The sequence below is a fragment of the Nicotiana tabacum genome, chromosome 6 (genome assembly GCF_000715075.1).
Source record: "Nicotiana tabacum cultivar K326 chromosome 6, ASM71507v2, whole genome shotgun sequence".
Classification (NCBI taxonomy): Eukaryota; Viridiplantae; Streptophyta; class Magnoliopsida; order Solanales; family Solanaceae; genus Nicotiana; species Nicotiana tabacum.
In genome coordinates, this window is record NC_134085.1 from 211,291,595 (window position 1) to 211,316,365 (window position 24,771).

General features: G+C 37.7%; 3 protein-coding genes across 3 annotated transcripts; all 3 read right to left on the reverse strand.

The window, feature by feature from the left end:
- Positions 1 to 843: 843 nt before the first annotated feature.
- LOC107772764 (uncharacterized) lies at positions 844 to 14,504 on the reverse strand. The gene is made up of 11 exons (XM_016592240.2): positions 14,052 to 14,504; positions 13,042 to 13,110; positions 12,536 to 12,628; positions 11,249 to 11,367; positions 7,115 to 7,310; positions 5,160 to 5,335; positions 3,472 to 3,601; positions 2,717 to 2,877; positions 2,543 to 2,634; positions 1,613 to 1,718; positions 844 to 1,215 (listed from the first exon to the last, which is right to left on the reverse strand). The coding sequence occupies exons 1-11, from the start codon at positions 14,382 to 14,384 to the stop codon at positions 1,170 to 1,172; spliced, it is 1,521 nt and encodes a 506-aa protein (XP_016447726.1). The 5' UTR covers positions 14,385 to 14,504; the 3' UTR covers positions 844 to 1,169.
- Positions 14,505 to 15,561: 1,057 nt separating this feature from the next.
- On the reverse strand, positions 15,562 to 20,021 carry LOC107772763 (uncharacterized). The gene is made up of 5 exons (XM_016592239.2): positions 19,516 to 20,021; positions 19,050 to 19,170; positions 18,097 to 18,317; positions 17,299 to 17,472; positions 15,562 to 15,981 (listed from the first exon to the last, which is right to left on the reverse strand). The coding sequence occupies exons 1-5, from the start codon at positions 19,708 to 19,710 to the stop codon at positions 15,895 to 15,897; spliced, it is 798 nt and encodes a 265-aa protein (XP_016447725.2). The 5' UTR covers positions 19,711 to 20,021; the 3' UTR covers positions 15,562 to 15,894.
- Positions 20,022 to 20,566: 545 nt separating this feature from the next.
- Positions 20,567 to 22,344, reverse strand: LOC107772767 (uncharacterized). The gene is made up of 3 exons (XM_016592243.2): positions 22,176 to 22,344; positions 21,925 to 22,079; positions 20,567 to 21,576 (listed from the first exon to the last, which is right to left on the reverse strand). Exons 1-3 carry the CDS (start codon positions 22,202 to 22,204, stop codon positions 20,873 to 20,875), a joined length of 888 nt encoding a protein of 295 aa, XP_016447729.1. The 5' UTR covers positions 22,205 to 22,344; the 3' UTR covers positions 20,567 to 20,872.
- Between the last annotated feature and the right edge of the window lie 2,427 nt (positions 22,345 to 24,771).

Below are 24,771 nucleotides of genomic sequence, written 5' to 3' on the forward strand. Positions count from 1 at the left end.
TAACACATACTACAACACTATTAACTCCAAAAGCAATGTAGGAAAAAAATAATTAATTCATTCTTGAAATCTGAAAAAATCACTTATTTTAGACCACAAAAAAAAGACTAAAAAATCAATTATTTTAGACCGGAGGAAGTATTATTTAGTTCGCATAACCTTATGGTTTTTTTGTCGGTGTAAAGCATGCGCAGTGAAACTCAACAATTGGACGGTAAGCATCATGGGAATACAATTATTATCAAAAAAGAATTAACTTCTTTTTCCCAAACTTGCTCTCGGAGTAAAGAGTATAGGAGTAGTTTGTTATATTTTTAATGAGCAAATTAAGATTAATTATAATCAATTTTATTGTTAATTAATGCTAAAAGGTGAATTCCTTAGTACGTGTGAAAAGAGCCAAAAAAAAATCATTTGAAGTGGACATTCATGTCTTTGTGTGACACTGATAAGTCTACTTAATTTACAATTAGGCAGGGTATCCGCAAAAGATATCAATCAGTTCATGTTTTATTAATGATGACTTATTTGGGTTTTAGACATTAATCCACCTCGTATATTTTCAGTTTCAACAGTGTGTTGATACATCGTAACACAAAGTAGTGTGGCTGTGACGTGAATAATATGCAATGATGCAAGGATAATTATCGGTATTTCAAATATATGTCCTGTGAAGTACAAGTAATATGAGGAAAATACAAATATTTTTGACAATTGCAAACATCAGATGAATTTCGTGTTTCCTTTCTCGGATTGATGAGTGTTGTGTTGCCCACGACATATCATTTTTAAAAGGACAAAGATAGAAGCAAATAGCAATCTACCTCCACTAAGATAAAAGGAAATCCAAAATGCTCCGACTTTTCTTCGTTTCTGGTAAGTGCTTGTGACATACAAAATTTCTTACATAATAATTTAGCTGTTAGAATCCAACTCATGGACCTGTTTGAGGTGGAGAAGAAGTATTGCCAGAATTTACAAGGGGCGAAGAATCAGGTATCCTAAAAAAATAGGGTGGCTGGATTCAATTTCTCGGGCAGAATCAACAAAAAAGTTATTCCAAGAAATAAAGTGCCGCAAGATCCTATAGATGCTGTTCTGAGGATCATAAAATTCAATGCCACTGCTGTATAAAAGAGGATTGTATGAAGCAGTCCCATAACTGAGGATTACAGGTTGTCTCTTAACCATTTTAGCGCACCATTCACAACAGACCTGCAATCACAAACCTTTACTTAGGAGCAAGAAATATTGGAAACAGGAAAAAAAATAGAGCTAGGAAACTAAACCAAAACGTGGATAAGACCAATTATTGCAGAATTAAGGCGACGCCAATAAGAAGTGTCAGGGATGATGCAAATTTTATTGGTAAACCAAAGTCCAACACCAAGCTAAAATATATGCCTATAAGTAAAATGTCTTTCTACCGGGGCTCTGTGAATGTAAGTAATGTCTATTTTCTAGCACGTTTGCTCAATTCATACAGGAAAACGACTTATATGGTTAATGATCATGGGCTCTACCCATGGTTTTAGACCAGAAAGCTAAATTACCAAGAACTAAATACTTTCCAAGAAAAATCCTAATTAAAGAGTAATGTCAAGAAATTTACCCAGCAAAATCTGTTAACTTCTTCAATGGATCATCTTGATCTTCTGATGACTCATCGGTTTTTGCTGTACTTGAATCTGAATCTACTGGAGTTTCTGTAATTTTAGCTGCAAAGCAGAAAAACATGGGTCAATTCTTATGCTAGAGGAATGGACCGACTATAAATGAGATATTCATTTTGACACCCAAGTGCCATGGCTTTTGGTTTACTCAACCTGATTATAATTTTCCTACATTTAGAGCAACAGGTGTTTCCCCTTTTGAGTGAGGAGAATTTCTAACCTTTGATACTGAGAGTGAATTCAGAACATGATTTTCTTATCCTCGGAGTGAAAAGTAATTTTCTGTTGGGACAGTTGTATAGAGGAAGGATACTAACACCCGAATGAGTTCCTAATCAAGGGCTCTATATTATTCCCGAGAGCACCCTCAAAAAAGGATTTCCTCTCCCCCTAATATTCTTGGTTAAGAAAACGTGAAGCAGCATTTATATAGTATGGGATGGAATCAATATATCATTTCTCAATTCACAAGTAATTATATACTCCTCTTGTTCTCCGCATTTGATTTTTGCATCAGTTTTAACTTCTTGAAGAATCTCACAAATTTCCAAGTCAAACGTAGTGGTTGATCTTGGGGTGTTTAAGTAACTATCCAAATACCATGCTTCCTGCTGTTGCTGTTAAAAACTTAAAGTAGCCAAAACTTATAACTGAACTCGCAAATGATTCATATTCATATTTATCAATAGCATCGCTTGCAGAACACATGACCCAGGTCTAGTTCTAGACAAGATAAGAGGTAGCATTTATTTGGAAGGATATATGCAATACCATCAGCCAAACAAGTGACAAATCACAACCCAGTTTTCATGATCTCTACCATTCATGTATAGAGAATTGAGGAAATGACGAGTCAAGTAGTCATATACCAGTTGGCTGAACGGTTGGTCGAGGTTTTGTACGAATGCTTGATGCCTTATTTAGGGATGCAAGTTCTTCAAGCAATTCACGTTCCTTCACACTGCAAAATATAGAAGAACCAAGTAGATAAGAGAACTGACATGTATAATTAGTTCATCATCTACAACTTAACACTTGCACACCTGATGCGTTTTGGTATGCTAACTTTAACCGTGAACAAATGATCCCCACGTATTGATGGCTTATTCAGCTTCGGTGCACCTTTTCTTGCCAAGACAAGCACATCCCCAGGTTGAGTGCCTGGAGGAATCTGGAGATCGGTCATCCCTTCCACTGTTTTAACCTGACGAAAACATCAGGAGAAGCAAAAGCACTAAGAAATATGATGTCAATAAAGGCAATTGAAGGAAGGGCAAAATGAGGTGGCCTTTACAGATGCCAGGCATTAGTTCTTTCAAGAAGGACTAATCTTCCAAGCGAACAAACATAGAATATAGAAGGATCTCGTCATATGGCAGAAGAAGTTGAGTACAGTACTATCATGCATTTGTTGTGTGAAGAAATCTAAAAACTTGTGAAGCTTTCAGAATCTTGTATTCATTTCTGTTTCATATTTCAAGTAGATGTACCTAGCCCCAGTAGGAACCCCCTGGATCTGATAGGGGAAATTTCTTGAAAGAGGCTCATTTGAAAGGAGCACGCACCAATTTTTATGAGAACCAATTTGGCTTCATACTAAAAAATCTGAATGTCTAATTTCCTGATTCACCAAAAACATACTTCCACACATGCTTTATCATGAGGATAACATAATTATTTACATTGAGACAATTATAATAGCGGTATAGAGACATAAGGCTATAATGCATCACTATCTTATTTCACATTCTTATCAGAATATGACAGGAGTCAAGGCAAAAATCATTTAAAAATTTACCTTAACAGCAGCCCCAAGTATAGCATCTAGATAACCAACTGAAACTGTTGAAATCAGATTTATGCCATCTCTTTGGATCTCAGGTATCTCTTCAATGTCAAGATAAACAAAAAGATCTCCAGGTGGGGCCCTGCAAAACAAAGACAGATCAATAAACAACCTGAGCTATAAGTTCTCAATCTCAATTTGTATATGAACATCAGAATTCACATTAAAGGTTTTATATCTTTCCCTTTTCTTCTGTATGATTAGCATATTTACATTTGACAATATAAAGGCCAGCAGAAGAGTACTATGCGATTGCATAACGAATGATAGGACAGATCTATTCGGCTATTGGCTCTATTGGTAAATTATCACATCAGACAGAAAGTGCAAATAACACACATAGAGGACAAAGTGAAATGGCCCCCTGAGATGGTTATCATATCCTTTTTAGACCTCCATGCGCACCAGCCCGGAGGTTTCACACCATGATGATTCAAGATGTTAGAAGAAGACGAGGTGGACCTAAAATCACAAATAAGGGAATTTTCTCAAAGATCTAGAATCTCTAGCAATCTGTGCAGACTTAGACGACTTAGAGAATAATAAAACAAAAATGGAAGCAAAAGGTCCATATAGGCGATACACAGTATTTGGAATTAAATCTTAGTCATGTTTGTACACTTACTTTAGATCCAATATTTGCTAGGAGTCTTTTAAACTGATTAGAGATTTATATATTAAGAAGGACCTATGTGGCTCGGATCCTCCAAAATGTCGCCAAACCCATGTCGGTACTCCAAAAATATTGCATCTTTTGAGAATATGAGATGAGTGCTGTAATTTTCGGAGGATTTGAGCAACATAGTCAAGGACTAAGGAGTATTTGTTGAACACTCATCCAGACATGCTAGTTTTAATCAAAGAATTTCACTTGCATTCCCCACATGCCCAAACAGCAACAGGGAACCCCTACATTTCCCAAGATCGTGACATCACTTTGACAGAAATGCCCCACTAAATGGCCCACTGATTTTGTAGAATAACCAAAATTAAACACACTAATCAATATAATACACTCTTAATCTGAAATCATCTTAATAACAATGAAAAGCTTCATTCTATCATTCTTCATCTTTTATCTTCTCCTAACCCAACCCAAACCAACCCTTTATAAATCAACCTGGTATTTGACAGATGGAATTTGGAAAATTATAAGCATGGTTGAATGGATGAACATGGAAATAGTGAGCAATAAGTTTAAGAAGGGTAGCTCAAACTTTTCTTCTCTTACTCTCATCTTTTGAGGTGTTGCTATGGGTTTAATTGTTTATAGCTAAGTAACAGCTCATTTCTGTAAAGGAGTCAAGGCAGCAGCTTTTCCTTTTACTCTTTCTCTTTACAGAGTGAGAAGCATATTTGGAATACAACACTCAAATTTGACTCAGTTAAGAAGCTACAGTTGGCTGAAAGATTATCACGCTGGAGGAGTGTACGTAGGTCCTCCCTGTTTAACAACAGCAGGGATAATTATGAAGCCATTATACTGATTCCAACAGACTAAAGAAGAAAAATCATGCAAATGATTGTTAATATGTTTTACTGAACATACAAGAATCCGAGAGATGTTTTACTGACCATAACCCGGGACAATAATGCAGACGACTGTTATAGATATGCAACCGTATATCTTGAATACATACCCCCTAGGACCTGCATCACCCTCACCAGCAACTCTGAGGATACTGCCCTTGCTCACTCCAGGAGGTATCTTGACTTTTATATCTTTCTTCACTCGTATCCGCCCCTCGCCAGAGCATTTACGACAAGATTCAGAAATCATTTCACCATCCCCACCACAGTTTGGGCAGACAGAAACCTACACATAGTCCAAATAGATGGAAAATGTAACAATGAGTATGGACATATACATTTCGTATAACAAAGATAAGAAAGCCAAGCAACGGTAGAATCTAGAGGACAAACAACCAATCAACAGAAAGATTAAAGCAAAATAAATATATCATATCTGTTAAGAAACTGGACCTTGGGCCTAACTTAACCCCAAAATCTAGCTCATCATATAAGGAGACGACACCTCATTCCATCAACCAATGTGGGACATTTAACACCTCCTCGTACATTCGGGACCGGAGAACTAGTGCGTGGATAATATAATATGGGGTCCAACATTGGGTAAACCAAGAATAGCGATAGATCTGTGCCTAATACCATGTTAAGACAGTGAACACTTGACATAACTCAACCCAAAACTAGCTCATGAAGTGTTGCCCAAAACCATATAAGGAGACAACAACACATTACCCAACCAATGAGAAACAACAACAATATCCAGGCAAACAAGCAATCTTTTAACTTACAGATTCCTCAACCATTAGCACATTCTTGTGCATGGAAAGACTGATCTGGGGCACTCATCATTTATCTGTAGTAGTCAAGCCATGTTATGCATATTGCTTTACTACATGATTTCAGATTATATTTGACTATTTACTTTATCAACTAAAGATGCAAATTAAGGCCACCTTACTCTTGGTTTCTTCAATAATGAAAACTATAACCACATTCTAGATGTTAGCTCTCTGAAAAGCAAGCTAAAGGATTTTCATTCAGCCCCAATTATTTATATTAAGTACGATGCATTTGATTTCAATTACTTATCGCAAAAAGAGAGATATTTAATTTCAATCACAGATTTAGCACCATCAGTTCTGAAGCGCTTCGTGCTCCCTACCTAATTATTCCACAGGAGTTGGAAAGACATAATCATTTCAAAACTGCTAAAGGAATTCAAACCTCTTTGAATCATCCCTTCACTGTATGTCTTTCTACGAACTTGCTAAGCCTCTTTGAAGGTGGAGCTATCCCTAAATAGAGAGTTGTGACCACTACCCAGAAACCACCTGATCTCCTCGAACATGTATAGTCAGCCTCACAGTTAATTCTAGGCAATATCAGGGTAACAGTGCTCAGATAAAACCCAGTGTTCCAAAAGTGACCCGGTTAGGATAGGAGTGTCAAATTGGCAAGTTGTACCAAATTTGCGCGGGTTAAAACAGGTTGAGTTAACATATGAATCATACCTAAACCACCCAAAGTTCACTTGTGTCAAGATAAGTGTGTCAATTTGGCCGAACATTTGGTCATAACGGAATCCGCCTAATTCAAAATCATGTTTCATTTGCTTGTTTGTTCATCTTATAATTTGTTTAATTACCAAATCAAACTAAAAACAACATATTCTGTTCTTTATGGAGAGAGAAAAATAATTCTACTTTTTAGAAAAGTTTAGACAAACTTTTAGATCAATGAAATTATTCCCAACCCACCCGAACTAGACAGCTTGGGAAGGTTATACTCATATGGGCTAAGTTTGACACCCCTAGTTAGCAGCTGATTCTCTCTACATGCAACAGCAAACAGATTGATTCACTTAAAAATGAAGGACTCCTGAAAACATGCTCGTGTTGTAATATCAGACAAGGATGCTCTAGAGGATATGGATCCAGTAACTAATTTTTTAACAAAGAAAACTAATTCTGTCATTAACTGAAAGTGATAAAGAAATCCCAACAAACTTATATTAAAAAAAATGTAATCTAAGAACCAACCAAAGAATAGATTTATATGCTATTACCTGAGAAAACATGCCAAAAGGGGTTTGTTCAGTCCTCATAACTTGACCTCGGCCACCACAGGTTGAACATATCCTCATTTTGGAGCCTACTTTTGCTCCAGTTCCCGCACAAACTTCACAAGTTTCAAGATGTGAAAGCACGAATTCTTTTTCTGCTCCAAAGATAGCCGCTGAAAATTCTAATGTCATGTCGTAACTGAAAGGCATTGAAGTGTAAATAAACTCTATTAGGCTTGCCAGTATATTATTTGATTTGCAAACTTGAAGTTTATATCAAACAGTGTCTATTTCTACTTTTATGCTTCTAAACAATAAATTGTTCCTAGGATAATATTGCATGCTTCATTTTGTGCAAGTATACACAATCCAATTTGAACTTGGCAAACTTCTTTATGTCAGGGGATTGATATGTTAAAGAGATGGAAACCTGCAATTCATGTAAAGACCATTTCAAGCACAAGTTTGTGCTGACATCATACTCGGCTTTTTCTTCAGGTTGTAAGTAAAGATCAGTAACATTTTTTTATAAGGTAAATTGTATTAATCAAAAGGGAGAAAAAACTCTCGTATACAAGAAGTATACCAAAAAGTAGAGAATTTACATCAAATTATGATTCTCTACAAAAGACGCCCAATCTTCTATACAAGTAGGGGCTATATGAGTGCACCAAAAAGAGATCAAAGATAAAAGACTATTCTTAAGATGTGAAACAAGAGACTCAACTCCCTCAAAAACTCTCTTATTCCCCCCCCCCCCCAACTATCCACATGAGAGCTAACGGGGCAAACTTCCACGCCTTTTGCTTTCTTCTTCTACGAAAACCGGCCTAGCTACATAACATTTCCTTTACAGTGCTTGGCATCACCCATTGAACACCAACAAGATTCAGGATTGTCATCCACAAACCCGAGGACACAGGGCAATGCAACAAAAGATGATCAACTTCTTCCCCTGAGCTTTTACACATGTAGCACCAACTAACAAGTGTAATTCCTCTCTTTCGCAGATTTTAAGCAGTCAAGATCACTATCCTCGCCGCTAGCCATGCAAAAAAGCACACCTTCGTGGGCGCCTTAGGAATCCAGATCGAGGAGTATGGAAAAGTGGCCTCCTCTCTCACCAACATACTCTAGTAAAAGGACTTTAGTGTGAACAAACCATCGCCACGCAACCTCCATCTCCAAGAATCACAAGATGCCTGGGACCTATCTTGCCCATATAGCAGTGCCAACAAATCTTGGAGCTCCACAATCTCCCAATCTTGCATGTTCCTTCTAAATAAGAGGTCCCATACTAACCCTCCTTCAAGCTCCTTGGGAATCTATTGGACCATCAAATCCTTCTGATTTGAAACTCTTAAGACGTGGAGGAAAGAGTCCCTCAGAGTATCCTCTCCACACCACCTGTGATTCCAAAAGTTGATTCTCCTTCCATCTCCCACCCTATAAGTGATGTTGCCATTGAAGGCTTCCCAATTCTTCGTGATGCTCCTCCACATGCCACACCCGAAAGGTGTTGTGATTGCCTTGGTCCTCCAACCCCCTCCCGTGGAATCGTACTTTTCTACTATGACCTCCCTCCATAGAGCATGCTCGTCTACCCCGAATTTCCACAACCACTTCCCCAACAAAGCTCTGTTGAATATCCTAAGATCTTTTACTCCAAGTCCACCCCACTTCTTTAGGGAAGTGACTGTTTGCCAATTCACTAGATGAAATTTTCCAGTTCCATCCGCCGCATTTCAAAGAAAATTCCTTTGAAACCGCTCCAGTTTTTCTGCGATGCTCACAGGAGCTTGCAGCAGGGACAAGTAATAGGTGGGCATACTCGATAAAGTGCTTTTAATAAGCACTTCCTTACCGCCTTTTGACAAGTACCGTTTCTGCCAGCCTGCTAATCTTTTTTCAACCCTTTCGATCACTGGATTCCAAACTGTAGTATCCTTATGCAAAGGACCCAATGGGAGACCCGGGTAAGTAGTGGGAAGGGATTTCACCTTACATCTGAGAACATAAGACAAAGCATCAATGTTAGCAACCTCGCCCACCGGGAAAATCTCACACTTGCCGAGGTTGATTTTGAGTCCTGATACTATCTGAAACCACTGCAAGACCTGCTTCAGGTAGGTCAACTGATCCATATCGGCATCACAGAAAACTAGGGTGTCATCTGCAAAGAGCAAATGAGAGACTCTTCGGGCACTGAGCACCCCCATCGGAGCTGAGAATCCTCTCAAGAAGCCACCGCCCGCCGCACGATCCATCATTTTACTCAGAGCATCCATCACTAGAATGAATAGCATGGGGATAGGGGGTCACCTTGCCTGAGACCTGCCAAAGAAACCACACGGGCTACCATTAACCAGGACAGAAAATCTGACTGAGGAAATACAGAACTTGATCCATCCCCTCCATCTTGCCCCAAACCTCATCTGCATCATAATGAAATCCAGGAACTCCCAATTGACATGGTCGAAAGCCTTCTCAAGGTCCAACTTGCATAGTAAGCCAGCTTCTCTATTTTTCCTTCTGGAGCCTACAAGTTCATTTGCCACCAAAGCAGCATCCAGGATCTGCCTACCTTCCACAAACGCATTCTGGGAGGACGAAACAGACACGTCAAGAACCTTCTTGAGTCTGTTGGAAAGCACTTTAGAAATAATCTTGTAAATGCTCCCCACGAGACTAATAGGCATGTAGTCTCTGATACAAGATGCACCTTCTTTCTAAGGCACAATAGTAATAAAAGAAGCATTGATGCTTCTCTCGAAAACACCATTCACATGGAAGTATTCAATGGCTTCCATCAACTCCCCATTGATGGTGTCCCAACACAGCTGGAAGAAGGCCAAGGAGAAACTATCAGGCCCGAGGGCCTTATCACCAGCACAACTCGACACAGCCTCGTGCACCTCCTCCTCCTCGAAAGCCCTTTCTAGCCACTCACTGTCTCCCTCCCCTATGTAGTTGAACTCTATTCCCCACAAAGTCGACCTCCAACTAACTTCCTCTTTGTATAAGTTCTCATAAAACCCCACTATCGCCCATTTTACCTCCTCCTCTCCCTCAATCCATCCACAACTAAGGACTCTATGAAGTTTCTCCTTTGATTTGCAACCGCCACCCTGTGGAAAAACTTGGTATTCGAATCCCCCTCCTTTAACCAGAGCGCCCTCGATTTTTGCCGCCAACTAGTCTCCTGAGCTATTGCTAACTCGATTATTTCCGTCTTAACCTCCCCCAATCTCGCTTTCTCAGATTCATCTAACTCCTTCGTCCCTTCCTCTCTCTCTAATTTCCCCAATTCATGCATAAGCTCCCTCATTTTAACCTCTACCCTCCCAAAAACATCCTTATTCCACCTAATAATATCTCCCTTGAGCAATTTAAGTTTCTTCGAAAGACGGAATGAATGTGTTCTTAATACCCTGTAGCTTGTCCACCATTCTTTCACCTTGTCCCCAAATCATGGTACTTTCAACCACATGTTCTCGAATCGGAAGGGAGCATGCACCCCCTCCCTCTGCATCCATCTAGCAAGATAGGCAAATGATCCGAAGTCAGCCTAGGTAAAGGAATCTGCAGCACATTCGGCACCAGCTCATCCCAGGAGGGCGATATCAGAAATCTATCAAGTCTAATTCGTGAATCTTCTAAGTACTTTTTATAAAGATCAGTAACATGAATATAAATGATATCTGATAGCACCTGATTCCTAATAAAGACTCCAGCACTGTTTTGAAATGGAGTTAGAGACTTCGCTGTTCCTGAGTTTTACCAATCATCTACATAACTACAAGAGGCTATCAGTTGTCAGAATGAGCTTTGCCCGCATGGTTAGCAAGTCTAATTGTAACCATGATTTCGAAGAAGTTCCGCTTGATACTACATATTATCATTTTAATGGAGCTATGTTCCACCACTGCCATATGATAGGTTAGAGGCTATACTTTTCCTATAGTTTACCTGTCATACTATGGTAGGAATGCATATTAGTAATCAGAAACAGTTTTCTCCTCATGATTAATGAAGTAGACCCGTGACCAAAACCTTTTGTATAAGTATAGTCGTGACCACAACTTAGTATAGGCTTTCATTTGATGATCAAATTATTGCAATCAGCTCCTGACTCACCGTAGATCTTCACCCTTGGTAGCAGTACTGCGGCGACGCGTTCCAAATCCAGATCCGTCCATTCCAAAACCACCCATAGAAGGTCCAAAGAATGTCTCAAATAGATCAAAAGGATTTGCCTGCAGTAGAATTCACCAAAAAAAGAAAAAGAAAAAGAAACAGATCAGAGTTAAACACAATTTCCATATAACCATGCAATTATTATGTACCTTCCCACTTTCTTCTGCAACCTACTCATTTTACCATTTTTTTAGAAGTAAATAGATTAGAAGAATAGCATATGGGCATGCTACCTGTACACATTGATACATTTACTTAGACTCAAGTCCAACTCCCATTCCTAAATCAAACAGAACCCAATCTATCGGCTAGCATGCAAAAAATAGAAAGTACACAGAACACTGCGAAACAACTTCTTCGTTCGCATTCTATTTGCAAAATGATAATATATTAATCTTCATAGGCAGGAAGAATTCTATTCTTCCTTTTAATTCATAATCTTGGTTGAACTAATACCTTTTCTGCTTCTTAATTGCTGGGAGGAGGAATAGCAAAGTTTGCTGATATTACCCTCATGCCATTCAACATAACTGAACAGCACTCGTTTCCCATTTGAAAATTGAATGAAACCAAAAGAACTCTATAAACCTTCTCAATTCGCAATGTAATATATTTTCCTCTTCAAGTGGGGTGAGAGGAGGAAAAGGCAAGAAATTAGCACTCATAGTTGCGGGAAGGACAAACACTGGCAACCTGTAATTGCCAAAACTTGCAGATATTGTGTACGTAAGCTTAGTACAAGAACATAGTAGAACTGCTTGATAAAATAGATGGCACACCTAAATGTCACCAAGGAAATAACTACTTCCAGACCCTTTCAATAACTACGATATTGAGCAAAGGAAATGGCAAAATTTCCCATCAAAGGAGCCAAGTTACTACGTGACAAAATTTATCATCACGATATTTGGTACTTCTTTTTTCGATAAGCCATAATTTTTGGTACTCTCTCCGTCTCATTTCCATAATCCTACTTGGAATTGGCAGGGGAACTAAGAAAAAAGTTGAAAGTGAGTTGTTTATTAGTAACACACTTGGGCCATAAAAGTTATTGACAAAATAGAATATAAGGTGCATAAGAAGAGTAAAAGTTGGTCATACGTATTGTGTTCAGATAACATGAGTTAAAACTTCCCCTCTAAAGAAAGTGAATATTAATTCGGGAAGGACTAAAAGAAAATTATCACTATCTTTTTGGAACACAAAAAAAGAGAATTTATGGCATACCGTGTAAGCCCCTGCTTGGGCCCCTACAGTACTTTTCACCCCGGCTTCACCATATTGATCGTATAATGCTCTTTTTTTGTCATCTGATAGTACCTGGAAAGTTAAAACTTCAGAGTCGCATGAAAAAGTTAAAACTTAAAAGCAAAGGAGAAATATGTCAACATACTAACAGCAGGATTCTAAACCTTTAGATAGTTTGAAAGATAAAATATGGCACTTCCACCTTAGTTAAAAAGAGACCAATTGCAAAAAACGTGAGAAAATGGGTCATTTCGGATTTAGCAGACAGACTACCATTGCCGTTTCAAAGGTAGATACATGAAGAAACAGATTGAATAAGTGAATAAACAGTGATTCCACCAAGCAAAGGGGAGAGGGGGGAATATAGAGATGACAATACCAGAATCTGTATAAAAGCCACGTATACCAGAAGATCAATATTTTCAGAAGGAAATAAAAAAACTGCCTGGGATCAGATGTTAAAAGTACAAAACTTCCATATTTACCTCATAAGCATCCTTAATCTCCTTAAACTTTTCTGGTGCATTAGGTTCCTTGTTGACATCCGGGTGATACTATAAAACAGCATCAAATTTAGAAAAAGATTATTGGGGAATAGAATAATGTGTTGCTGTGGAACTATCTTAATTGTGAAGGCCCAAAGAACTGGGCAAAAGTGTAGCAGTAGTTGTAAGACGAGCATAAGATACATCATCCTACTAGAGTATGTAGACGCGCACGGAAAGTAAAGAATCAAAAAATACAATGAAAAAAATGTCATATGCAGACCAACGATTCATAACGCATTATCAGCATCTTTTCCGTTTAAGCTTCTTCACGATAGAGACAGTCCCAACCATACAAAATCAGATTGAGTAGCACAAAATACTTGAAATAGAAATGGAAATTTATAATTAGCAACTTGTGCTATCCAAAAAAAAATGCATATATTTTATGGTCCGCAACAAGGTTACATATTTCCAAATCCTATATACGAGGGCACTATATCATAATTCTTCATGATGTGTAGTGCCAGAGCTCCCTCCATCTGTGATCAACAGTAAACAATAAAGGTGCCAACTATCATCTAATAAGGGTTCATTGAAGACTAAAAATCAATTAATTTGCTAATTCACGAGTTCAATGCAAATATCAGAATGTTTGCAACAAAATCTACATACGTTATGGACAACAACAACAACGGCCCAGTAACATCCCACGAGTGGGGGTCTGGGGAGGGTAATATGTACGCAGACCTTACCCCCTACCCGAGGGGCAGAGAGGCTGTTTCCAGAAGACCTTCGGCTTCAGTTAAATTATTCCGGGGCATGTCCCTAGGTATCTTCAACTTTCCATCTTGTTCGCATTGAAAGACCACTAAATAGTAAATATCCTGCTAGTTCACTTCTTAAACCTTAAATTCAATTTTACCAGAGATACACTTAGCAGCTACCGCAAAAATAAACAGGGAAAACGTAAATAAATTAAATGCCAATATCTTGGAAAAATTCAGTACCTGGCGCGCTAACCTTCGATAAGCAGCCTTAATATCTTTACTGCTAGCAGATTTTGGGACCCCAAGAGTGGAGTAATAATCAGCGGCAGCAACCACCACCAATCTTCCAAAGCGTGGTGCCGCAATTTGCTTACTGTACTGGGAGGACGAAGAAGAAGAAAAGGAAACAGATATAAGCTTCTTGTGGGTCCACAAAAGGGTCCCACCGGAGAAGAAAATAGAAGAGGAAGAAGGAGGAAGGGAGGGACAATGGGAGCGGTCGGAGGTAGTGAAGCTGAGAGAAGAAGGGCGGAGAGATAGAGAAGCTGTGCTGGCCATTGCCGTAGAGTTCATGAGGTTGAATAGAATGAACTGGAAGAGTAGTTAAACAAGAAGATGAAGAAGAGAGAGAACCGTTTGATTTTGGTCATTCCGTTGTTACTATAGTAATTAGGGAAAATAGAAAAAAAAAAGAATATATTAAGGAAAGAGATGAATGGTTATCCTATAGACAGGAGGTGAGAGACAAAAGATGTGGTCCGATATTGCGACGATGCATATTTTATGTGTGTTTGAGTTCAAATGATAGTGAATTGCACTTAGTACGTGTTTTATGCCTTGCAGGAAGTGATCCTGAGCTCAAAAGTTAATTTGGAGCTAAATTGATCAATTAAAAGTAAAAATAATTATATTAACCTTAATTTATTCATTAAAAAATATAACAAATACTCCCGGGCTACAAGAGCAACCCGACTGGTTGTTTTTCTTAATATCTGAAAAAATCAAATATTGTGGACTACAAGAAAAAGATCAAAAAAATCAATTAAAGTGGACCGGAAGGAGTACTTTTTAACACAACTCCTACGCTAAATTCAAAAACCTCTCAAATTTACTATTTAAACATTCATAATTGTTTTTTTTCTTATTAGCAAAATGATTATAGATGCAGCTTTTCAGATAATTATGACAATAAATATTTGAGAAAACGTGAAAATGACTGGCTATTCTATTATTTGGTTAGCTGAGGGATAAAAAGAATTCATAAATTGTATCATGTTGAATGATATTATTGACCTTTTCAAAATCGGAGATACTCTCATTTTTTCTGTTGACTTTAGATTATAGACCATTTGCTGATAAAGTAAAAGAGGTATTTTTCTTTCAATCTGAATGTGATTAAAGGAGTCAAGTGAATTTACTCCAACTTTAATAATCTCCCTATGTAAGTTTCCACCTAATTGAACCAGAATCAGATACAACTAAAGGGACCCGATGCAGACCGACTTTCTGTCATCAATTTTCTCCCGAATCCAGCAATTATTGCTAAAAGTAATTTTCGACCAGAACTCATACCAGGTGCGTTATTGCCAGAAAAGAGTATACTTTAGTGCTTCATCTGCCTGCCAAAGTAGATGGTTACCACCATAGAACTAAATGAGGGTAATATTTTTTATCTCACATTGGTCATGCAACTCATCCATCGAATAAAATTATCGATCAAATTGAAAAGAACAGGTTATAAAGTGGATGATTTTGCACATGAAATAACTAGACATTTTAATCTCTGGTTTCCTGATATCAAATGAATAACAGAAAACGAAATTAGACATTTTAATATCCAGTTTCCTGATATCACTTATACTAGCACATTTGAGGCCTTCACCATTTGGATAATGCCCATTCCAACACTGCTTAATCAGGATCATCAACCAAAGTGGCCTCAACTCAACATGCAAACCATTTCTCAATCTAAAAAACAATAGTAGTATAGAATTTGCTTAATACATCCTATATCATGGCTGACAAGACGCCAACGGGCTGTGTCTTTGTATGTTCCACATCTTTATCAGAATGTGTCTCAACACTAGAAGATATCTGGATGGAACCGTCCGGGAATAGAGTTGCTTTGCTGAGCCTGGCGCAAATGCATTTTCAAAGCATAATTATTCACCTGCAATGATAACCATTGAATTAGGAATTCTGAGTAGACAATCTTGTTTGCATTTATTCCATAGAGAACAGAAAGAGGGAACATAAGAAAACTTTACTCACTTTTGTTCCTCTCTCCCATTTTTAATTAATGTTTGCATATGGACAGGGACTAGGCAGCGGTTCAAAAAATTTCTAAAGCACACCGAGTCTAAAAACAAGGACGAAAGTAAAATACATGTGCACTGCAAAATAGCAGTAATGCAAAGATCTTTATGTCAACAACAACAACAACAACAAACCAGTATAATCCCACTTAGTGGGGTCTGGGGAAGGTAGTGTGTACGCAGACCTTACCCCTACCCTGGGATAGAGAGGTTGTTTCCAAATAGACCCCCGGCATCCTTACCTCCAAGAGCTTCCCACCTTACTCTTGGGGAGACTCGAACTCGCAACCTTTTGGTTGGAAGTGGAGGTTGCTTACCATCATAGCAACCTCTTTATGTCAGTATTTTGAAAATTGTTTTACCAAAAAATAAAGGTGATACTAGCTTGAAGTAATGACAATGTTTCACCAAAAAATATAGATGTACAATATCCAAAGTTTCATTCACTTATTAACTAAAATGTTGCACTTTTCTCGATTATCGCTTCTGCTTCCAACATAAACAAGTATAGCAGGCATTCTCAAAAGTAGAATTATTAATCTGAAGGCCTAGATATGACGTATATTATACTCACTCTATCCCAGTTTATAACACTCCTTGAATTTTGATGCGCCAAAAATATTTGCAATTATATACCTAATAATAATATCATTTAATACTACTTTCACAAAATTCGAAGGTCTATCGGAAACAGCATCTATACCTTCACAAGGTAGGGGTAAGGCTACGTACACACTACCCTCCCCAGACACCACTTGTGGAATTACACTAGGTTTGTTGTTGTAGTACTAATTTCACAAAACAAAAATGTGAATCCATTTAATTGTCAAAATTAAAGATCATATTCTCTCTATCAGAGTCACTCTCAACAAAAATTAAATAGGAGTAATTTTTGAACCACTATTAATGTAACACAAAATCCAATTTAACTTAGACTCCCTATGCCTAGTTTCATGACATGGGGATGGAGGAGGTATACTATACAATGCAGACTATGCAGTACTAACCATCTACTCCTAAAAAATATGAGAATTAAGTTTTTGTTAAATAATATGAGAACCAATATGCAAAATAAGACCGCCACCAGAAAACATCAATAGTAAACTAAAAAGGCCAGATGAAAAAAGTGAGCCACATCAGGAAAAGTTAGCCTCTAAAGCTCCAGCTTTTACCTCAAGCGTTTTTAATTGTTCCTGATATTGAGCGATCAGCTGCTTCAATTGCTGCACTTCCTGATTTCTATCATCATACTCCTTTTGCCGTTCATGCTGGATGGAAACAGCACGTTTGAGAATGGTATTTTCTCTAAGAAGCATCTCAATTTGCTCCTTCAACATCATATTTTCCTGAAAAAGAAGTAACATGGTCAGATTAATATACAATAATAACTGGGTTCACACTTATATATTTATTGATATTTAATGAATTTTTTTAGAAAAAATACAGGGTCTATGCAAAAGTTACTGGGTTCCCGGGAATCCAGTAACTATACTCTACATCCGCCACTGAACATGGTCAACATAAAGAATTGTAGGTAAATGCCAGTGAATTAGAAGGACAACATGGTAAATTACCAAACATGAGTAGCACTGTTGTACTCAGACCCACGAAGCACTACAGTACCACAATAAAGGAAAAGACATACTACAACAACAACAACAATAACATACCCAGTATTATCCCACACTGTGGGGTTTGGGGAGGGTAGTGTGTACACAGACCTTACCCCTACCTTGTGAGGATAGGGAGGACGTTTCCAATAGACCCTCAGCTCAAGAATAAAGCAAAAGACATAGTACCTTAAATTGAAGCAGCATAGGCATAATCAGTATATCTTTTTGTTGAAAGCTTAGTAAATATAGCAGAAAAGAGAAGTATGTGGAAGTCCAATTTCTTCTCCTACAATGACATCAAAAAATTATTCTAGCTCAAACCTACAGATCTAATGGTCACACAAATCCAATATCAACCTTGTGAACACTTTGAGCTGCTCCTGCACCGGCATGCACACTAATTGATTGCTCTAGGCTCTCCAACACTCTTGTGGCACGAGCCCTAGCATCATCTATGCTTGTAGCACTCATCATTTCCCGGACCAACAACTCCACCCATTCTGCACCATCAGCTGGAAGATTATTCTGGAGAGAAGGACCTTCAGATCGGACATCTGGGCCATTAGCTGGTTTTTCTCCTGCAAAGAGACTTGATTGGTAAGGTTTATAATTCAAGAGAAACAGCATGGTATATCAATAAGGACCAAAAAGTGGTGGAGAAACACAGCAGTTTTATACAAATAGATAAACATCAGAGGGCTACTTATCTAAAACACCTGAGAGCTCGCATAATAAGTTTCATACAACTCCATAGAAACATATATAGGTATAGACATGCAGTTAGACGGATTAAAAAACACTTACTTTCTCATTTTTGTTTACTGCTACATTCTTTCTCATGTATTGGAGTGAAAAGGCTTGAGTACAGCTGAACAGATATAGCCAGCCCCAACTAGTTTCGGTTTGAGACTCCATCTATTGATTTGTTTTTGACAAGGCTAGAAGCTTCTCATAGAAGTTACCTCTCAGTGACCATAAAGAACAACAAAATCCAATATCCAATATCCAACATCCATATGAGACAGCAGCAAAGCACCATTTTAGAAATATTAATGTTATCCGACAAAATTATTTATCAACAAATATTGGATGATCCAACCATATAATTTTTGCTGATCGCATAGATTTGTACTCTCCCCAACAATCATACAACAACATAAAATTAACGAAGCAATCAACAACATTCTCATACATATATCTTGTTCCAACGTCAGAAATGGGATAGCAATGTATAATGTAAGGAATAATAAATATGAGCAAGAACTAAAACTCTGAAGCATCAAAGTAGGGGAAAATTGTTTTATAAGTACCATTATCCATCTCTCCATCAGTAACTGATTTCCCATTGGCATACACAAGGTGAAGCTCATGTAGCCTCTTAATAGCTGCATCCAAGTCATTGCCACACTCTTCAAGAGCTTTCTCAATAAGCTGAACAGTAAATATAAAAGATTCAGAACATCAGAACTTCTATCAGAAAACAAAACAGCAAAACAGAATAAATAATCAATTGGGTCACAGTACCTAGTATAATCATAGTCAATACTCAATCGCATCTTCACCACTGTTTGTAGTTAAAATGTTTACCATTATTTGTAGCAAACATAACGAAAGTAATTACTATAAGCCTTTGAAGATTCAAAACATTTCTCATTTATCCGAAATGAAGGTTAAGATTGCGGTTCAAGCGTCAAATAGAAAAATGAATATGGAATTGATAACTGAAAATGAACAAATACTAACAAAATCTAAAGATTAAAAAATAAAAAGGGGAACCTGACTGTCCATATTAGGAAACAAAGCTCTCAGCTGATCCATGAACGTGGACGGCGGCGGCGAAGCGGAGAATCGAACCGGAGAAGTGGAGGAAGAACAGCGAAGCTTCTTCGAGACAGGCGGCGACGCTGAAGTCGGCGACGGCGATTGTAAATCATCAAAGAAAGATCTCTTGCCGCAAACAATTGCAGACATTGTCTAGTCTCCGTGTAAAACAGTTCGACTCACAACAATCTTTCAATCTAATTTAATTTCCCAGTACGAAGTAATTGAGAGAGAGATTGATTATATGATAGCCGATTTAAGAGATTAGGTTTAGGGTTTTGTGAGTTGCATGTGATGTAAGGTTTTGAGATTCGAAGCTTTTCTTGAGGGATACTCCTTTTTGCTTGGTGGCTTTGGTTTGCATTATCGTGGTCTCCTTTTGTGGTGTGCTTCTCTTTTTATATATATATATATATAGTGGAGATGAGGATTTGTGTCCCTTCGGCGACATCAAGATAAAAAAATGGAAGGAAAAAAAGAGATGGGAAAGTTTGATGTGGGGGAAAAGGAGTACAAACACGCGCCAAAAGGAGAGCGTTTGAATGCCCTTCCTGAAATTCATGGTGGAGGTTGTGGGAGTACAACGTCATGTTGCCGCAAGTAATGTTTGTATGGAATATAAGGATTTAATTGTCTTAAATGCTAAAGAAACAAAAACATTAGCCTTTAAACTTGACCAAAATATTCACACTTAAACTAAGGGGAGAACATATTAAACATCTCATATAGGTTGAAAATGTACTTATTGAGCACATTTTCTTGCAAAACATCGAGACGTTGATAGAGGCGGAGCTAATATGTGAATATGGGTTCAGCTGCGCTCAATAGTTTTGTCTTAAGAAATTCATTATATATGTATAAATTTTAATTCAATAACTTAAAGAAATACAATCTTAAACCCATAAAGTTGAGATTATGACTATGCATTTGGATATAAAGGTTAGAGATCACGGTACTAATACTAGTAAGAAATTTTTCATTTTCAATAAAAAGGACAAGCCAAGGATTGAAATATTAATACGTATACAAAAGCATTCAAGTGTTAGGAATTGAAATACTAGAAGTATATACGCAATTATACAAGATTTTTTAAGAGTACAGCTCAAAAGCTTCTGCCCATAAAAAGCTAAGGCTAAAGTTGAGGCACCATTCCAAAAGAAACAATGAAAATCCTAAACGTACACAACCCCCAAAAGTGCTACCGAGTACTTAATTGCAATTTGGAAAAGCATCAATCATCATATGATTCTCCTTACTCAAATGGGCCTATTTTACTGAGTCAGAACTGCTCTAAGTTGGATCATGGGCCGTCTTATTGCTTCAGTGGGCTACCAAATTTCAGGGCTTTAGTACGTATAGAAACTGGACCTCTGCGCATTTTCTGTTGCGTAGCCCATTGGTGAACTAAGTCTTGAATTCCAGCAAATGCAACCAAGAATTCTGCTGCATCTGTTCTGCTTAACACTTTCTTCACCACCATTTCCATTGCCTTTAGCCTTAGGTTTTGGGCCTTAGTAATAACCCTGTGGATCTTCTTAAACTCAGATTGAATGCAAGTCATTGGACTCTCACCTTTTTGGGCCTTATTTGGGCCAAATGGTAAATGGAAGATACAATTAGCCTGGATTTCAGCCATTTCCTCATCAATCACTGCCTCTTCAATACGAAACTCGTTGATCAATTGTGGTAACGCCACCTCAATGGCAACTGATTCTAAAGCAGATGAGTGAGCCAAGTGACGAAGAAGATCCAATATTGTGGAGGGCCGCCAATCGCCTAACCAAGTTAATGTGGCTAGTTCTGGTGAAGGAGTCCATTTAGGCATGATTAATTGGGCCACATCCTTGAGTTTGGTTGGGACAATAGCTGTGTTGTATTGGGCCCGAAAACGGTTCAGCTCTTCCTCAATTAGCCCGTCTACGGCCCATCTTGCTTTTAGCTGTTTCTCTAATTTAGCTGCTCTGTTTTTCTGCTCACGCCTCCATATACCCTGTTTTTCCCAAGAAAACTCTTCCCCTGCTCAAAACACGTTGACTCAAGTTTCTAATAATATGATCTGAAGTATAACGAGTTTAAGAACAATTTTATGCATAATCCAATGAGATGAATTTACTCAGGAAAATTCAAGTAATGAGAATCTTGACACATTAAACCAGAATTAACACTCTATAACCTGGGCAACCAAGAACTTCAAACAATTACTGAATTTGATGGGATACTGAAAAGTGTCAAGAAAACAGCAAATTCCCTAGTTCTGGTGGGAATCAGGATTATATTACCCCAAAAACCACATTCTTGATACCAGATGGGAGGAAGAAAAAAGACAGAGATAAACAGAGGAGGAGAAAATGTAATGTACTCTACCTCGTGAAGTGGGTTCCCATTTTTCTATTGTTTTGCATATGACAGGTTCGCTAATTTTCTCGGAGTCAATGATCTCATCGTCATCTAGTTCATCTTCAAGTATTGCTTTCCCTTTGTTATTGGCATCTACGTGATGAGTTCCTTCAACAGTTTTCCTGCCATAGTAACAGAATGGAGCAGAAGAGAGCGAAATAGAATTAGTGTAAAGCAAAAGAAGTCAGGAAAAAAGGAAAGGATTAACAAGAACGTACAATATGGGCAAAGACGAAGCTCGCTTCATTCTTTCTTCCTTTTGCTTTGTGTTTTCCTCTCTAGTTCTTGGTTCTTACCTCTCTCAGGAATCGAAATAGTTTAATTTCAGTTAAGTGGAGCAACGAACAGAAAGAGAGTATGAACCTCCTAACTGATTTTACCGACCTTTTATAGGTGGATAAAACGCAGTAAACCTATATATTTTTATAGAACATTTGTTGGGGGGGGGGGGGGGAGGAGGGGGGTGGGGGAGTGAACAAGAAATGCGATATGCTGCGGCGTCAAATATCATTCGTTTGCTTAGAAGCATAGATGAAAAGGAATGCATCCCTCGAATCTACAGAAATTAATTAGCTCTAAATTAAATGAAAACAAGGTGCCTAATTCTAGCGTGTGGATCTTGATAACAATAACTTTAATAGATGCAAATGGAAGGAAAACCACGTCTGAGATCTATAGAATGACTTTGGCTGGTAGTGTGTACTGGCAGGAGAGAAATCAAGGAATTTTTCAAGGGAAGCCGAAAAGTGTTGAAGTGACTAGAATTTTTCGGATTTTGTTTGCTACAGTAGTATACTATAATTATGAAATATGGTAAATGGATGTGAAAACAGATGGTGACCTAGAAGAGGATGTGTACATGACACAACTTGAAGGTTTCACATCTTCGTCTGATCATAATAAAATTTTCAAGCTACAAAGATTCATTTATGGACTAAACTAAGCTTCTCGAAGTTGGAATATTCACTTTAACAAGACATTCAAAAGTTCAATTTTGTTAGATGCGAATAAGAACCTTGTGTGTACAAAAAGGTTAACGGGAGCACAATTATATTCTTAGTACTGTATGTTGATGATATATTGCTCATAGGGAATGACATACCGGCATTGCAAAGTACCAAGATTTAGGTATATGAACAATTCTCAACAAAAGACTTGGGAGAAGCACCTTATATATTAGGAATAAAGATCTATACAGATATATCAAGGAAGTTGCTTGGACTTTTCCAGTCTTTGTACATTGACACCATTTTGAAAAGGTATAACATGGATAATTCCAAAAGAGGCTATCTACCAATAGGCACTGGAATCACTCTCAGTAGGGACGATTGTCCTAAAACACCTGAAGAAAGAGAGCGCTGAGTAAGATCCTATACGTTGGTGCAGTGGGAGCTATCATGTATATCATGACATGTACACGTCCTGATGTGGCTTATGTACTTGGAATAACTAGCCGATATCAGGCAAATCTTGGTAAGGAATATTGGAGGGTGGTGAAGACCATTCTTAAGTATTTAAGAAGGACTAAAAACCAATTCCTCATTTATGGAGATTCTGAGTTGAAACTTAGAGGGTTATACTGATGCAAGTTTCTCTTCAGATAGAGATGATAGCAATTTTATTTCTGGTTATGTATTCACCTTAAGTGATGGTGCAGTGAGTTGGAAAAGTTCCAAAGAAGCTACAGTAGCTGATTCAGTGACTGAAACAGAATATATAGCAGCTAGTGAAGTTGTTAAGGAAGCTACATGGATGAAAAAGTTCTTAACTGGACTTGGTGTGGTTCCTAATAGAAGGTGCAGTTCCATTTAGTGTGACAACACTGGAGCCATTGCTCAAGCAAAAGAACCAAGATCACACTAAAAATCCAAACACGTTCTGTGAAGGTATCACTTGATAAGAGAGATCATTGAACATGGAGACGTCAAGATTCAAAAGGTTGATGGAAAGGAAAATATTGGAGACCCATTCACTAAAGCTCTTGAAGCAAAGGAGTTTGTCAAGCACAAATAAAAATTGAGAAATGAAGTACAAAAGCGATTGGTTCTACTTCAAGTGGGAGATGGATATAGTATATATGCACTAGATCCAATCTCATATTTGATAATTTGAACATATTTTTTTAACGTCATTTGATATAAAAATATATGGCAATTGATATTTTTTTAGGGCTGTTCATTCGGGTCGGATATCCAAAATCCAAACCGATCCATTCAATTTCGAATTACGGATTGGATCGGATTTCGGATTATGTTTATTAAAATTTCGGATTGGTATATTTTATTCTGATCCGAAATCTGAAATTATTAGGGCATATATAAATACTACACTTTAATTTTGGATAGTCAGTACTTCTTTTACATCCTCCTCCAAGTTATTGCCTTAACAATTGTTGGATTTAGCTATATTGGCCCCATAGTACCCTCATAATTGCATAAACATGTATTTTTCTTAATGTATTACCTCTTTTACAAATAAAATATATATATTAGTTTGCAACTTTGAGGCATAATAATACAATTCGATCCGATCCAAACTTTAAAATCCAATCTGATCAGATATAATTCGGATCAGATTCGGATTGCATTTTCTAGAATTCGAAATCCGAAATCCGAATTCGAAATGTGCTAAATCCGATCCGATCCGTGCACAACCCTAATTCTTTTATCATTGCTATTAATTGCTTGATTAATTTGATAAGGTCCTTGATTAAATTTTGAGATTTAACATTGTGATAGAGATCATGATAATGAGAGTGAAGTTTCTTATAATTTAATCTAAATTTGTTCTTGATCGTAGGATTATTAATTTGGA